The 16303-nt window shown below is 47.1% G+C and overlaps 1 protein-coding gene across 4 annotated transcripts in view; it reads left to right on the top strand.

Annotated features, from left to right (window-relative positions):
• Nucleotides 1–16303, top strand: part of Kiaa1549 (KIAA1549 ortholog) — a 126930-nt gene that overhangs the window by 44864 nt on the left and 65763 nt on the right. For all 4 annotated transcript variants that reach the window (XM_041675475.1, XM_041675473.1, XM_041675474.1 and 1 more), the window contains exons 2-4: nucleotides 4127–6829; nucleotides 9141–9229; nucleotides 10183–10360. In XM_041675475.1, the coding sequence (XP_041531409.1) occupies nucleotides 4127–6829; nucleotides 9141–9229; nucleotides 10183–10360 (2970 nt within the window). The remainder of the gene's footprint in view (nucleotides 1–4126; nucleotides 6830–9140; nucleotides 9230–10182; nucleotides 10361–16303) is intronic.

Raw genomic sequence — 16303 nt, 5'->3', positions numbered from 1 at the left:
CTTGGCGTGGAGGAGAGGGTCTATGGCAGTTTCTGGCCCAGAAGAGCCAGCACGGCCAAGTGGGCACCCAGTGAAGATGACGTGCGGAGAAAGTGCCTCCACACTGGCCCCTGGGGGTGAGCTCTCAGACCTGGGTCAGTGGGGAGAGAAGCAGGTACTGCCCAGTTGCTGGCGGCGGCTGCTCTTTCCACAAGACCCCTGCGTCATTTGCACGCTCACGTTGCTTGCGCGCCCACGGCACTGCCTGAGAAGCAGCTCCTCTCCCCAGCCCCTTTCCCTTTCTCTGTCATCGGAGAGAAAAACCCTTTCACTTTTGGGGGATCTAAAGCTTTACAGCCTGAAAACTGATCTCTAGGGCTTGAAATGAGAGTCCCTGATGCCTCTTATGTGGAGAGAGAGGCTCACCTGGGATTTCTAACCTCTTCCTGAATTAACTAGAGGTAATTCCCCATGGCTTTGCAGCTGCCGCCTCATCGGAGCCGGTGACTCTCCCCCAGGGCTTGGCAGAGAGAATAGACCTCCTGGGTTGGCACCTTCCAGTCCTCAGTGCAGAGTTTTTTTTGTGCCTGCTCTTTTTCAGTTGGGGACTTTGAGGTTTATTTTTAATCTTTTTGACCATTTTGCCTTTCCTCATCCCTGCTCTTTAATTTTAATTTGCGGCAGATCTTTGGGGTCATAAACCAGCCACCGAACAAGGCTCTTTGTATTTTAACTCTTGCATCCTTCTGGTTCACACGAAGGTGTTTCTGACTCATTTTAGAAGGGATCTTGTCCTCTGTTTGGCTCTTAAATTTTAAACACATTATAGCAGAGTATTGTTATTATTTTAAAAAATACTATTATGTGTACGTGTCTGGTTTGTATGTCTTTTTACCACGTGTGTGCAGGAATCTTCGGAGGTCAGAAGAGGAGTCAGATTCGCTGGAACTGGAGTTACAGATGGTTGGGAGCCGCTGTGTGGGTGCTGGGGACAAACCCAGGTCCTCTGGAAGAGCAGCCAGCTCTCCTAACCTCAGAGCCATGTCTCCTGCCCTCATAGCAGAGTTTAAAACAGACATATACATTCTTTATTCTTAGGCAAGCTTTCAAATGTGTGTGAACACAGATAGAATTTTATAATCTTTTAAATGTATGCTTTTTAAAAAGTCTTCCTCCAACTCCTCCATTTGTACTGGCTACGCGGCTGCGTTATTGTGAACGTGTACCGCCACCCCTTGTTTGCCCTGGTTACGCGGCTGCTGTGTTATTGTGAACGTGCACCGCCACCCCTTGTTTGCCCTGGTTACGCGGCTGCCCCTTGTTTGCCCTGGTTACGCGGCTGCCCCTTGTTTGCCCTGGTTACGTGGCTGCATTATTGTGAATGTGCACTGCCTCCTCTTGTTTGCCCTGGTTACGCGGCTGCCCCTTGTTTGCCCTGGTTACGCGGCTGCGTTATTGTGAACGTGCACCGCCACCCCTTGTTTGCCAGGGGTAATAACGTTCCTTCCTGAAGGATATACTTGTTCCGGGGCTCTTTACCTAGGTTCTTTAATTGGCACAACCACCCCTTGTTACTATTTATGTATTTTCTTGTGTGTGTGCAGGTGTGTGCGTGTGTGTCTGTGGAGGCCAGAGGATGACCTCAGGTGCTGTCCCTCAGAAGCCATCTACTCCCCCCCACCAAAAGAGATTTACTTAAAAGAAATAGATGGTTGTTATTATTAGCGTGTGTTTATGACACGTGTGTGCATGCGTGTTTTACAGCACACGTGGGGGAGTCAGAGCACATCTATGTGGGGTCGAATCTTTCCTCCCACCTCTATGTGGGTCCTAGGGATCAAATTTAGGGCACCAGGCTTTCAAGGCAAGCACCTTTATCTGCTGAGCTATCTTGCTGGCCCAACCTCACTTTCTGAGACGGGGTCTCTCACTAGCCCGAAACTTAACAAGTTAGTCTGTTTGCCAGTGGGATCCAGGGATCCTCCCGCCTCTGCTCTCCAGAGTAGGCATTGCAAGTGTGTGCCGCCATACCTGGCTTTTCACATGGATGCTGGGAATGGAACTCAGGTTGTCATATCGGCCCCTGCACGTTACCTCCATCCCCTTGTGTGTCTTTTTGATACAGAGATTTAATGGTTATGCAGATCTAAAGCACCAGATATTTTCTCCCACTATGACTTTGAAGGTTCTGTTCCATTGTAGTCTGGCTTCTGCGAAGTGGCTGTCTGATCTTTTACTGCCAATCATCTGTTTTTTTCTGGCTCTGCTTGTGATTTTCCTTGTCTTTGGGTGTTTTCTCAGTCTTTTTTTATTTGTTTGTCTGATTTTTGAGGCAGGATCTTACTATGTAGGTCTGGGTGTCCTGGAAGTTACCATGTAGACCAGGCTGTCCTTGAACACAGAGATCTATTCTGGCTCTGCCTCCTGACCACTGGTGTTGAAGGTGTGGGCTCCCATGCCTGGCTTCCCTCTCGGCCTTTTAATGGCACTCTATTTCCCTGTGTGTTTCATAATTTTTATTTTTGTGCTCACATTTATTTGATCTGTAGCTGAGGGAAGTATTTGCTATGTGGTGTGACAGTGTGCTTTTCTGATCACATTTTTTGTGTGTTTTCCTTTTAAGAAACGGTCTCACGCTGGGCAGTAGGTGGCACACACCTTTAATCCCAGCACTCAGGAGGCAGAGGCGGGTGGATCTCTGAGTTTGAGGCCAGCCTGATCTACAAGAGCTAGTTACAGGACAGCTAGGACTGTTTCGCAGAGAAATTCTGTCTCGAAAACAAACAAACAAACAAAAGATGATCTCACTATGTTGCTAGGCTGCCTTCAAATTGATTAGTTCAAGTGATCCCCTTGCCACAGGTGCCCTAGTGACCATGGCAACATGCATGTGATCCCCGTGCCTAGCCCGAGGAAAATGGATGTTACTATCTGACAGACAGTGAAGACCTGGCCTGTCTTCAATTAGGACTCCTAAGCAGTTTACTAGGACCATAGAAATGATGTAGGTTCTAAACCTGGGGACATGTTTTACATGATTGATACAAAGAGTCTGAGTTGCGGTAGACAGTTTCATTTGGGGCGTAAAGGATAGAAATTTGCTATCTCCTTTCTGAAGTGTGGAAATCCAAGGTCAGCTTGTCAGATGGCACAGTTGATTGTCTCTGAAGGCTGTGAAGAAGAATCTACTCCCGGCTCCCGATGATTGGCAGGCAATCTCTGATCTTGGGCTACACCACCCTGATGTACTCCCATGTTTGCACGCTCTCTCGCCTGTACGTGTGTATCCACATTTCCCTCCTTACTAAGATGCCACTCGTAAAATAGAATGGATTAAAGATTATCTGCACCATTTCACACACGTTTGGGGCACATGGCTTTGTGTGTATGATTGTATGAAGTAAGGTGCGTGGATATGGGTCCACACATGCAGACTTAAGTGAAGGAAGTGTTCTGGTGCGTGGGTATGTGTCCACACATGCAGACTTAAGGAAGTGCTCAGGTGCGTGGGTGTGTGTCCACACATGCGGACTTAAGGAAGTGCTCAGGTGCGTGGGTGTGTGTCCACACATGCAGACTTAAGGAAGTGCTCAGGTGCGTGGGTGTGTGTCCACACATGCAGACTTAAGGAAGTGCTCAGGTGCGTGGGTGTGTGTCCACACATGCGGACTTAAGGAAGTGCTCAGGTGCGTGGGTGTGTGTCCACGCATGCAGACTTAAGTGAAGGAAGCTTCCTCTCTAGCAGGGCTGGGGAAACCTCAGAACCACCACGTGACTCTTTGTGTAGATTACCGCAGTGCCGCTTTTGGCACTGTCTAGCTTCCAACTAGAATTTCTACAAATTGTGGCTATTAATACCGAATGGATATTTTTATATGTATTTTTATTTTATGTGTATGAATTTTTCTTTGCATTATTTTACGTGTCTGGTATCTGCAGAGACGAGAAGAGGGTGCTGGATCTCCAGGAACTGGAGTTACAGAAGGTTGTCAGTTGCCACATGTGCTGGAAACTGAATGCCACCAAGCCACCTCTCCAGCCCTAGTGAATGGGTATTTTCTGGATGAGTGGTTCTTTACAACCGAAGTGAGGTGTTCACACTCTGACTCTTGAATGGCCGCTAACTCAACTTTGCTTCTCTCGCTAGATGAGCTCTCCCTGGAACAGCACAACCCTTCTCTAAGTCCCGAGGAGCTCCTGCCGGAGACAAGCATCATGCCCAGCTCTGCACATGTGGCCTTACCAGAGACTCCAGGGTCCCAGCCAAGCATCCCTGCCCTTGCCCTACCCTCTGCATCTGCTCCCACTTTTGATACAGCCTTTTTAAATCACAGACATCAGACTCAAAGTACAACAGAGCACAGCGTCTTCGGGGCACATTATGGATCCGTGCCGAGTAACGAGGTGGCGGTTGATGATGATGATGAGATGGATAACTTTCTGCCAGATGATCCCTGGACCTCTTCACGGGTGCTTTCCCCAACGCAGTCTGTCACACCGAGCCCGCTGGAGCCTCCCCGGGACATGCCAGAGCCTGGGGTGACTCCGTCGCTACCCAGGATTTCTTTGCAGGATGAAATGCTGTCCGCATGTCAGAACACAGCGCAACAGGCAACTGCGCACGTTGAGTCCGCCAGTGATTTCAGCTCTTCCTGGCCAGCTTTTCTCACATCTGAGGGCATCATTCCAACTCCTAGTAGGAGTTTGGTGCTTCATCCTACGGAAGCTCACAGCCAGTTATCGAGCAAGGCTTTGCCAGAGATTGTAGCTTCCATAACCGAGGGCGCAGAAGACCTCCTTTCCAGCTCCTGGATTTCAGTGTCTCAGCCGGTCGGTGGTGGCGTGACTCAGCAGCCATCTGTTCCCCTGTGGGAGGCGTCACAGCCTCTCCTGGGTGTCCTGGCCACAAGCACAGACAGATACCCTAATGGGACCACTGCTTGGAGTAAACATCTAGAAGAAGCCATCTCGCTAAGAACACTCCCCAGTGCAACCATGTCAGCTACAGACCCTGTTTTTATCAGCCCACCTTCTGCGTTGTTTTCAACCCCGCTGTCATCTGTGTCTTTTGCTACCCAGTCAGCCGGCATTTCGGATAACCCCTTCTTCTCTAGCAGGGCTGGGGAAACCTCAGAACCACCACGCAGCTCCGCAGTCCCCAGCTTTACTGACCATCCCCATGTCCTCAACCCTGAGTCATCCTTGAGACCACATACCTGGTGTGTGTCCTGTGCTGTCTCATCACCTCAGCAAGCTCTGGCCAGGAGCCTTACGGAGAAGGACATGGGATCAGGGGACGGGCTTGAGACTCTGTCTATGGCCTCGGTGGAAGTAAGCCATCTCTCTCCATCGAGTAGCATGGGCACAGACCTCTCTGAACTTGAAGATATTCAAGTATTTGATACTCTTTTCCCTTCCAGACCTGTCGTCTCCCTTTCTTCCAGATCTGTGGGGTTCTGGAAAGTCAGCGTGGATATGTCACCTGGGGTGGATATGAGCGGCATCACCACCACCCAGGTGTACTCTTCCCACGGCCTCCTCTCCACACCAAGCTCACTTGATTCCACTTTTGGCCTCTCCGTCACCAACGAGCTAGCGATGCCATCCAGCGTGACCCATCTGTCGTCCTCAGTCATCCCCAGCGTCCCTTTTGACTCATCTTTCTCTTTGACAGCAGCTCAAACTACGCCATCCCTCCCAGCTGGACACCTAAGCCTTCTCACCTCCTCCAGTTTCGTCTCCTCAGTAGAGTCTAAAGTTTCTGCTGACCTCGAACCGACCAGCTTTTTGGAACTCGAGTCTGGAAGTCTTTTGGATTCCACATCCAGCTTTTACTCAACTCCAGTCCTGGACTTCAGCACTCCGGCCCCTTCACGGTCAGATGTTCTTGCTTTTCCATCCCTGACGTCAAGCGATCCATCAACCTTCCTTTCTCAGCCTTTCCCCACCACAGCTGAGACATTTTCATTGTCCAGCTTTATCAGTTTACAGTCCCCTCAGCTTTTTGTTTCTAACCCCACGAGCCTAGAGCCATCTCAACCTTGGTCCAGTTCAGACCTCCTCGTGAAGACAGTCACTCTCTTTCCTAGGCACTCCGAAATGCCCCCGCTTTCAAGCTCCCCCTCTGATTCTCTCAAGTTCGCCGAAGCGTGGAGAGTTTCCCTGGTCCAGTCCGACGCTCATCTCTCCTCCGCTTTCTCTGAAGCTACCTCTGTCTCTGAATTTTCACTCATTCCCCATGAATCCTCAGTCAGCACACTGGTGCCCTCCAGCTCCGAGACCCCCCTTAGCATCTCAACTGCTGGGACTCACCTCTCATCACTGCCAGCTGGTTTCCATTTGACACCCATTTTAACCGAGTCATCTCCATTCTCGACGCTGACGCCTTCTGACGGCAGTGTGGGCGTGACAGACCATCACACATCTGTCTCACCCATATCCTCCAGTGCCATTCCGGCCAGCACAGAGTCAGCCTCTAACGTATACCCGTCAACCACCCCATCACTTGCTCCTGAAGTCAACCCTTCACCTCTGCCCACAAAGCCAGTCATGGGCTCATCATCGACACCCACAGATTTACCACCCAATACCTCCCCAGAACCAAGTACCTCCCCGGAACCAAGCATGCCCCCCATCAGCACTGCCCCTGGTGATACCGTGGACTCTGCTCTGAACAGCGAGCCTATGAGTCAGAACCCTCCGGGGAACAGTGCACCCCCTCCCCAGCCCTCCCTCGGTCCTGTGACCACCTCCACGCTCGAAGCCACAGTTGGTACACCAGTACTGGCCACAGCCAAGCCGCCATATGTGTGTGATATTACAGTTCCCGATGCCTATTTGATCACAACTGGTAAGGCCCTGCTTCCAGTCACCTCTCTGAGGTAGGGGACCTCTCTAAGGTGTTTGTGTGCAGTGTTTATGAGACGCTATCGTGTTGTGAGAGTAGGTGTCGGTCTCACATGACCTGCGGGTAGCCGTCCTCTTCCTCGGCCGGCCTCCTGCTAGCCATCCAGTCCCTTCGTCTCTTGATCTGCTTTCCTGAGTGTCATCAAGGACCGTGGGCTCCTTAGGTTACTGTAAGGATTTAGATGTATAAAATATGTAACAGCTAGGAAATAGCTGCACAGCACTGAGTATTAGTAACTACCATACGAACAATAAAGATTTAAGTGGGCTGTGGAACTTCTGGTTGTATCTTTGGCTTTGGAACTCAATGCCCAGCATATGCATAAATGTCATGAAGCAAAACACATTCTTGTTTAATTTTTAATATCGGCTTTTCTCTTATTGGTAGCAGCTGTCTGCTAGGGAGAGAGTCTAGACAAAGTGTTTTGTTTTGTTTTTTTGTGGAGCTCCATAATAGTATTGCAGAATCACATGAAGGGTGTTGATGGCTCGGAGGGAGATGCTGGGAACCACTGAGGGGAGCCAGACCTCTTTGACAGTCTCTACACCTCTCTTCTCTTGGCCTTGGAGAAACCGTAGAGAACCGGGAAACAATGTGTATGATTCGTGTTTCTGGATGGTTCCTGTTTCCCAGACTCAGGTCCCCATGTCCAAGGTGGCGGTGTCCTGACTTCCTCAGTTTAACCAGAGAAGGTGGTAATGTGTGGCGGGCAGTGGGGCCCTTGAGTAGCACGTAGCTATCCTGAGTGTTTCCCTTAGCTACACGGGGCTACTCGTAGCATGCACCTCCTGTCTCTCTTGAGTAGTTCTGCCTTTGGTTTTCTATTAGGCCTCACTCTCCCTGAGTTTGGCTCCTCCTGCTTCCCTCCCCCTCCCTCATTCCCTTCCTACTCATTTCGTTTTCCAGTGTGTCATTCATGGCATAGTCTTGGCCACTCAGAACCTGGCAGGCCATGCCAGCTGGCTGTTGGTGGGATCAGCCAAGGTAGGCAGACAGGGGCCGTGGATTTGTTGTAATGGTTTGGGAACTAAAGAACTGAGCAGGTGACGCTCCCCGCCTTCTCACCACGAGCCACCGAGTTACTAGAGAAACAACCACAGAGCCTAAGCGTTTGTTTTTATAATGAACGAATGAGGGCTGGTTCTGTCTCAAGTTTTAATAATCTAAGATAGGATAATCACTAGAGAGATGGCTCGGTGGTTAAAAGAGTGTGCTGCTCTTGCAGAGGACCAGAGTTTGAGCCCCAGCACCCATGACGGATGCCCCACAACTACCTGTAATTCTAACTCCAGGGGATCTGACCAGCTTCTACCATTCTCCACAATCACCTGCGCCTATATGCAATCCACAGACACACATGTACATGAATAAAATCAAAATAAGAATAACAACACTAAATATAATTGTGCATATAGAATGGAGGGGGAAGGAGAAGCATTATGGGATAGAAGGGAAGGTTTACTGGCAGACAGGCATACTTGCTGTCACAGATTTATATTTATTATTTTTAGAGATGTGTGTGTTTGCAGGCCTGTTTGCAGGCCAGGAGATGGATTTAAACTGCAGCCTTGGAGATGGTGAGCTGCCTGATGTAGGTGCTGGGGATCAGCCTGGGTCCTCCTCGAGTGTGCACTCCAAACCACAGAGTCAGCTCTGCAGCCCTGGTTCAGATTTTCAAATTGGACTTTTGTGTGAAAAACGAATAGAAAGAAATAGACTTTGGAATGAAAACTACTTTATTTCCCATATAAAATGTTACTAGGTGGACATTATCAAGAAATTCGCTCCCATCAGTAGTGGTTAGCACTCCCCAGCAGCTTCTTGGAACACTCGGTGCAGCTGTCCTCCTCCTGTGGAGGATGGTATCGCTAGTTGTTAGCAACTTAATGATTTTAAAAATATTACTTCTGAGAGCTTTTAAAGCCTCAACTTTTGCCGTTGGGTGCATAGCTGGAGGAATTCTACTACTTGTTGAGAAGAAAGTGGGAAGTGGAAGCTCCTGTCCCGAGTGGGCCACAGTTGCTGCTCTCCCGTCCCGCCCACCAACCTTCTCAGCGTGTCAGGCCGACGCTGTGCCCGGTTTTTCTGTTTCCTATAATACTTCACGTAGACATTTCTACTCTGTCCTAGTCTGGGCCTTATGTTTCAAAACAAGCCGCTAGCGTGCTTCGCCTCAGCTGTGGCTTCCTGAAGTGACAGCTTCATGCTTCCTAGTAGCACTAAAATGCATCTGCTGGTTGACTCTCGTTTCTAGTGCTGGCCAGGCGAGCTGTGCAGGAGTATATCATTACATCAATCAAAGAAGTGTTGAGGATTCACTTCAACCGTGCGGTGGAACTGAAGGTGAGCCCCGAGCCTGGGAGTCAGGTCTGACATGCTTGTGGGGTCTCGTAGGGTGTGGGTAAGTGCCGTGGGCTCTGTCTTTGAATTCTCTCTCTCACTCCTCTCTGGGCATACAGTTTCCTCAGCTTCTCCGCTCTCAGACCAGAGGCAGCATAGTTTGGGGCGACCTTACCAGTCTTGCTGTCCCTGTTACTTTAATGAAATGAGTTGGGCTTAGGTTAGGTTTCAGAGCGAGTCCATTTGTGTCTTTCTGTGCATTCAGTGTGACTGAGATGGATTTCCACACTTTGCATTGCATCCACCCATGTGAGCCTTACAGAAAGCCGTGGTCTACTAATCCTCCCCGTGGCTAAGCAGAGCCATGACTATGAGCCATGCTGGCCATGGAGCTTGTGAAATGGGCCCGGCTGAACTAATAAGATGCACGGTGGGTGTGGACTGCGTGCGGGAGCTCAGACCTGCAGCAGATAGAGGGCGCAGACTGTCTCACTAACTCTGGTATCGACCACACCCCAGAATGCTGTTTCCCACATTAAGTGAAATGTATTTGAAATTAGCTTCCCCCATCCCTCTGCTTCTACTGTGGCCGTCACAGACTTCAGAGTCGCTCAGGTGGCCGTCACTGTGTTGTTTTAAACAGCGAGGCTCTAGGGAACAACTGTGTGGCGTAAACATGACCAAAGTCCTGGTTTTTCCACAACTCACCTTTCAGCCCATGTTGCTGGCTGTCTGCCCTCTCTTGCTGCTCCTGTACTTCTGTGCCGTTTTCGTGAGAGTTGGGCAAAGGTAAAAGGAATGTGCAAAATAAAATCTCGCCTATCTTCGAAGTGTTTATCCTCCCAGTTAAGTTGCTGATACTGATATACATATATATTGTTTTACTTATTATATTTTTCTCTCCAACAGTTTTCTTTACGTTTGAACTGTCTTTTTAAACTCTTCTATTTCTCTAGGTCTATGAACTGTTCACAGACTTCACTTTTCTGGTAACATCTGGTCCTTTTATTTACACGGCAATATCAGTCATTAATGTCCTCATCAATAGCAAACTTGTGCGTGACCAAACTCCTTTAATCCTGTCTGTGAAGCCGTCTTTCCTCGTGCCAGAGCCCAGGTTCCAAGTTCAAACAGGTGAGACAACTGAATATAGATGCTTGGGTTTGTGTGTAGAATTTATTTTAATTATATATCTACTTAAAATTGGGGGTTCTGTCCCGGTGAGATGGCTCAGCAGATGAAGGAAGACCTGAATGTGATCTCTGGAACCCACATGGTCGGAAGGAGGGAACCGAATCCTGTAGGTTGTACTTTGATCTCTACTTGCGTGTGTGCCTGTGCATGCGCATACACATGCAATAAATGTGAGGAAGGGGCACACATGTAGTACATAGGCACATGAGGGCAAATCACCCATGCACATAAAACAAAATCTTAAATAATTTTTAAATTGGGTATTGTTTTAAGAATATCCATTAATTTATTGGACTCGTGCTTCTGGCTTTAAGCAAATCTCTGATGTGGCCTTCTGAGTAGCTATGATGTCATTCATGGGCTATTGCACCTGGGCCGACAATAGCTTTGTGTTTATGAAAAAAACCAAACATATACAAAGGTACAGAAAACGGTTTAATGAATTCACATGTGCCATTATACAGAACTTTTAGTTCCTTTTTGTTTTCGTGTGTGTGCGTGTGTAAGCGAGTACACATGTCTAAAGGTGTGTGCGTGAGTGTGCGCATGAGTGTGTACGTGTGTATGTGTGCATAGGCACAAGGAACCAGAGTATGACTAAGGATCTAGTGCATGGTGCTGTCCAGCTGGGGATCTGTTGGGCTCAGCCACCCTGGCGCTGTGATAACACAGCTGGCTTTTTTTCATGTGGGTTCTGGGGATGGATCTCAAATCCTCATGTTTGTGAGGCCTTATTGACTGAACCATCTCCTCAATCATAACAATTTTCAATTCTTAGTCAAACTTTTATTACCTTCGCTCCCATTCACTTCTCCTTACATTATTTTGTAGTAAATCTTAAAAGACCATAAAATTTCACTCACGTGTTTCAGCCTGTACCTCTACAAGAGGGCTATTCAACCCAGATACACATCCGTCCATATCATCACCCCTAAAGTTAACAGTAATCGCTTATTGCCGTATTTAACCTTTTACTATGGGCACTTTCAGTCATGTATGAAACCAGAATACACAGCATGAAGTTCATACACGTTTATTAATAAGCTTAAAAAATAATCAAGATTTTTTCTCTTTACCAGTTTTCAAGCAAAATTGGTAAAACTCTTTTGAAGATGCAAGAATGTTTTAAGGAGTTGGGTGGTGGTAGCACACGCCTTTAATCCGAGGACTTAGAAGTCAGAGGCAGACGGATCTCTATGAGTTGGAGGCCAGTCTGGTCTACAAAGTGAGTTCCAGGACAGCCAGGGTTGGTTACAGAGAAACCCTGTCTCAAAAGCTAAACACACAAAAAATGTTTTCATGTGATACCAAATGTCGTTGTATTCTGTCTCCATGTACTTAGTAATCCATCTGTAATAAATATTATATATTTGAATGGTTTATAAGTTACATCTTCTAATGTGTAGATTTTTAACTAGACTTGAACTCCTGGTCCCCAGTGATTTTTCTGTCTTAGCCTCCTGAGTCACTAAGCCCAAAGGCTTGCCATTCACTTTCACACTGCATGTGTTCATGTGGTAAAAAAAAAGCTGGCTTTTGTTATTTTGGGTTTTTTGTTTGTTTGTTTTTTGGTTTTGGAGACAGGGTTTCTCTGTCTAACAGTCCTGGCTGTCGTGGAACTTACTTGGTAGACCAGACTAGCCTTGAACTCACTGAGTTCCACCTGCCTCTGCCTTCCAAGTGCTAGGATTAAAGGTGTTTGCTATCACCGCCTGACCAAATGTTGGCTTTCTATATTTCTCTGAGGTGAAACTTAGAAGTAATATAATTCATCCTTGGCTCCAGGAATCAACGAGTCAGCATCATCCTGAATAAGCAGTTGAGGAACCTCATCTCAGGAACTTGGCCCACCGAGTCTCTGCAGAGCAGAATCCTGCTTTGTGACCCTGGGAAACACCTTGTAGCCCACCTTAAGCAGCTTCGCCCCCCAGAGACTCCCTCAAAGTAAATCCAATTTGTAACCCTCATCCCACCAGAGCTTCCCGCCTCCCTCAGACCTTGAGAGTCACCTTGCCTTATTATCGGGAATGTTGGGGCATACCCACCTCGACCCAGTGGGGTGTGGAAACTGAGGTGCACCCTACAGTTAGTGCTGCAGTCTCATTGCTTCTGCAGCCTAGGTCATTAGGACACTTGGGGACGCAGCCTATGTTGACTGTGGGTGCAGGAGTTTTGCAGACACTGCCTGGGAGCAGAGCGGCATGTTTCCAGCTGGCACTGTAGGACCCAGGAAGAAGTCTTTTCTTGTGAAAGCCATCCCATAAAGGTGACAGAGGTCGTGCTGGAGAGATGGCTCGCAGTTGTGAGTGTCCACTGCTCTTACAGAGAATCTGAATTTGGTTCCCAGCAAATGTGTGGCTCGTGTCTACTGTGCTCTAGCTCCGAGGTATCTAATGCCCTCTTCCGGCCTCCACAGACACCTGCACACTATTTGCACATATTAAAAATAAGGCATATTTTTAAAATGATAGAGGCAATGAATCCAGCAGGCATGCAAATATTAATATAGAGACACAAGGTAGACGAAAGAACAAGACAGTGTGGTACCTTTAAGGGAACACAGTAACTTCTAACAGTAGATCGTAAGGAAAAAGATATTGATGGATTACCTGGAAAAGAAGTAAAAGAAGAAAATGTAAAAGAAAAATGTCTATACTACCAAGTGATCTGTAGATTCGTTGCAGTTCCTCTGAGAGTACTAATGACATTCCTCACAGGTATAAGGGGGAGGGAGGGCTAAGGACAGGCCTCATGGGTATGGGGGGAGGGCTGGTGGCATTCCTCATGGGTATAGGGGGAGGGCTGATGGCATTCCTCATGGGTAGAAGTGGGAGGACTTCTGCAATTTGAATGGAAACCAAACCAAACCAAAACCAAACCCCCGAAGAGAACAAAAGGAACGCTGGAGTCATAGTAAGAGATCTCAAACTATGTTACAAAGTGATAATAACCAAACTGTCATGGCGTTGCCGAAGAGCAGACATGGAGACCAACAAAACAGAAAGTACGGAAACAGAGTTTTGACAGAAACAACAAGAACATATATTGGAGGAAGTATAGCGTCTTTAGGAAACCATACTGGGAAACTGGATGTCTTTATGGAGGAGAAAAAAACTAGACACCCCCCCCCATACTAAAAAAAAAAAGTCCTTAAAATTGAGACCAAAATGTAAGATCTTAAACTGTAAAACTGATAGGAGACGCTGAAGAAATGTTTTTAGGATATTTTGGGGGGGGGGGAGAGGATATGACCACAAAAATATAGGTACCCAAAGCAAAAACTGACAAATAGGTTCACATTAGTAAGTCTTCTGTACAGCAGCAGGAATGGTGACCAGAATGAAGAGACAGCCTGCAGAATGGAGAGAATGCAAGGTATCCATTTCCAGAATCCACAGGGAAATCAAACCACCGAGCAGCAAACCCCTTAAGTAATCTAATTTAGAGCTGGCAGGTTAAGCAGATGGCGTTAGTTGTAAAGAGCTTGCCATGCAGACATGAAGACATGAAGACCCGAGTTTGACCCTCAGCACTAATGGGGAAGCTGCGTAGAAAGCCCTGTGACGCCAGCCCCTGGAAGACTGGTAAAGGAGCATCCGTGGGGCTCGCTAACCAGCCAGTCTGGTTAAATCAGCAAGGTCCAGATTCAGTGGGAGACCAAGTCTCAAGAATAAGGTGTAGAGCAGTTGGGAAGGACACCTGACATTGGCCTCTGGCATCCATGTGCATGTGTATAGATGGTGTACCCCTCCTGCACTCAATGGGAAATGGCCAGAATAAACATTTTTCAAAGCAAGATATGCAAATGGCCAATATAATAGGGGAAAAAAAGCCTAGCACTACTAATCAGGGAAATGTACATCAAAACTATGAACCAGGCAGTGGTGGCACATGCTTTTAATCCCAGCACTCCGGGAGGCAGAGGCAGGTTGAGTTCCAGGGCAGCCAGGGTGGTTATATAGAGAAACCTGTCTTGGAACAAAACAAAACAAAACTGAGATCTATGCTCTTACCAGAGAACAACTTAACCAAAAGACAGTATTAGCCTGTGCTGATGAGGTCACAGAGAAAGGTAAGTTCACATATGCTAGGCTTTGTTTGTGTGTGTGCACGCCCGTGTGTGTGCATGCATTTGTTTATTAAGTATGTGTGCACACATGCACATGGAGATTAGAGGAACATTTGTGGGAGTAGATTCTGTTACCATGTGGTTTCCTGAGATCGAACTCAGGTCATCAGGGTTGATGGAAAGTGCTTTTACCCATTGAGCCATCTGACTGGCCCTGATTTGTTTATTTATGCATTTGTTTGTTTTATTGTGTGTGTATGTTTGCAATGAGTTTATGTGCACCGCAGTGGCCAGAGGGCATCAGATCCCCTGGATCTGGAGTTAAGGATGTTGTGAGCCACCTGCTGTGGGTTCTAAGGCCTGAACCCAGGTCCTCTGCAAGAGCAATAAGACTTTTTGTTGACTGCTGGGCTATCTCTCCAGTGTTCACTTTTTTTGTTTTGTTGTTTTTGAAGACAAGGTCTTGCTTTATAGCTTAGATTGTCTTACTTTCACCCTGTCATGTAATGTTGATTATACAGACATTATAAAAAGCTAGAAGTTTACTGTATGGCCCATACACACACACACACACACACACACACACACACACACACACTGAAGGTAGTATATTGGAGAAAGAGCTCCACTGTGTCTTTTTGCTCCTGTATTTACAGAAAGGAAGATAGGCAATCAACCCATGTGTTCATTGACAGATGAGTAGATGAAGAAATGTGGTGTATGTACGTAATGGAATATCATTCTGCCACAAAGAAAAAAATCCTTCAGTTTGCATGGATGGAACTGGGGGTTGTTATACTAAGTGAACTGTCAGAAACAAAAAGCCCCATACCACACATTTTGTTTTACCTTGTGGAAGCAGATCTGGAAGCCGGTGTGCAAGTGATTTCCAGACAGGATGGGGAGGAAGGATAGAGTGTGAGATGCTGACACCCCCTCCCTTGCATGCAGCTGGGCAGAAGTGACCTTGTGTCTGTGATGTAGTAACGGAAATGTGCTCAACAACCATTAGCTGTATTCTTAATCTTAAATAACCTTCATTTTAAGTATGTGCACCATGTGTATGCAGTGCCCTCAGAGGCCAGAAGGGGGCATTGGATTCACCAGAACTGAAGTTAGATGTTTGTGAGCTGCTGTGTGGATTCTGGGAATTACAACTGGGTTCTCTGGAAGAGCAACTTATGCTTCTAACTCCTGAGCCATCTCTCCAGCCGCCAGCTGTATATTTCAAAATAGCCAGAGGGACGATTTTGAACATTCCCAACACAAATAATGAATTTCTGAGGAACAGAGACATCGTTGTGTGTGTGTTGAAATGTTAAAGTTTAACCATAAACATGCAGAAGAAAGAAACAGACTCCTGTCACTCACCGTAATTACTCTATTAACTAAGAACAAAAAGGATGTTTTACAAGGTGATCTTAAGGAAAAATACTGGGGCCTAGAGAGATGGCTCAGCAGTTAAGAGCTTGCTGCTCCTGCAGAGGACTGGGGTTCAGCTCCCAGCAATGGTAGCTCACAGCCATCTATCAGTGCCATGTTAAAATCTTACCTTATTGATAATTATCTTTTCCATTAAAGTTGACTCTGAGGGAATTTGTTGAAAGCAAAATTTTCTTGGCATTGATTTCCATTTTAGAAATTAAGACTTTCATGTTCAAATAGTCAGGGCCATGTTTTTGTCAGTAAAGAAATGAGAATTCTGACCATCTGTTTGGGTGATGGAGGTAACTGCAACCAGGATTTGTGGAGAGAGTTTTTGGCCTTACCAGGGTTTTCATTCCGGGCCAGAAATCCCTAACTGGCCTGCCAGT

Source organism: Microtus oregoni, unplaced genomic scaffold, assembly GCF_018167655.1.
Source record: "Microtus oregoni isolate MIOR12 unplaced genomic scaffold, Mior012 000026F_ref0000081, whole genome shotgun sequence".
Taxonomy (NCBI): Eukaryota; Metazoa; Chordata; class Mammalia; order Rodentia; family Cricetidae; genus Microtus; species Microtus oregoni.
This window is presented reverse-complemented; position numbering and strand designations above follow the sequence as displayed.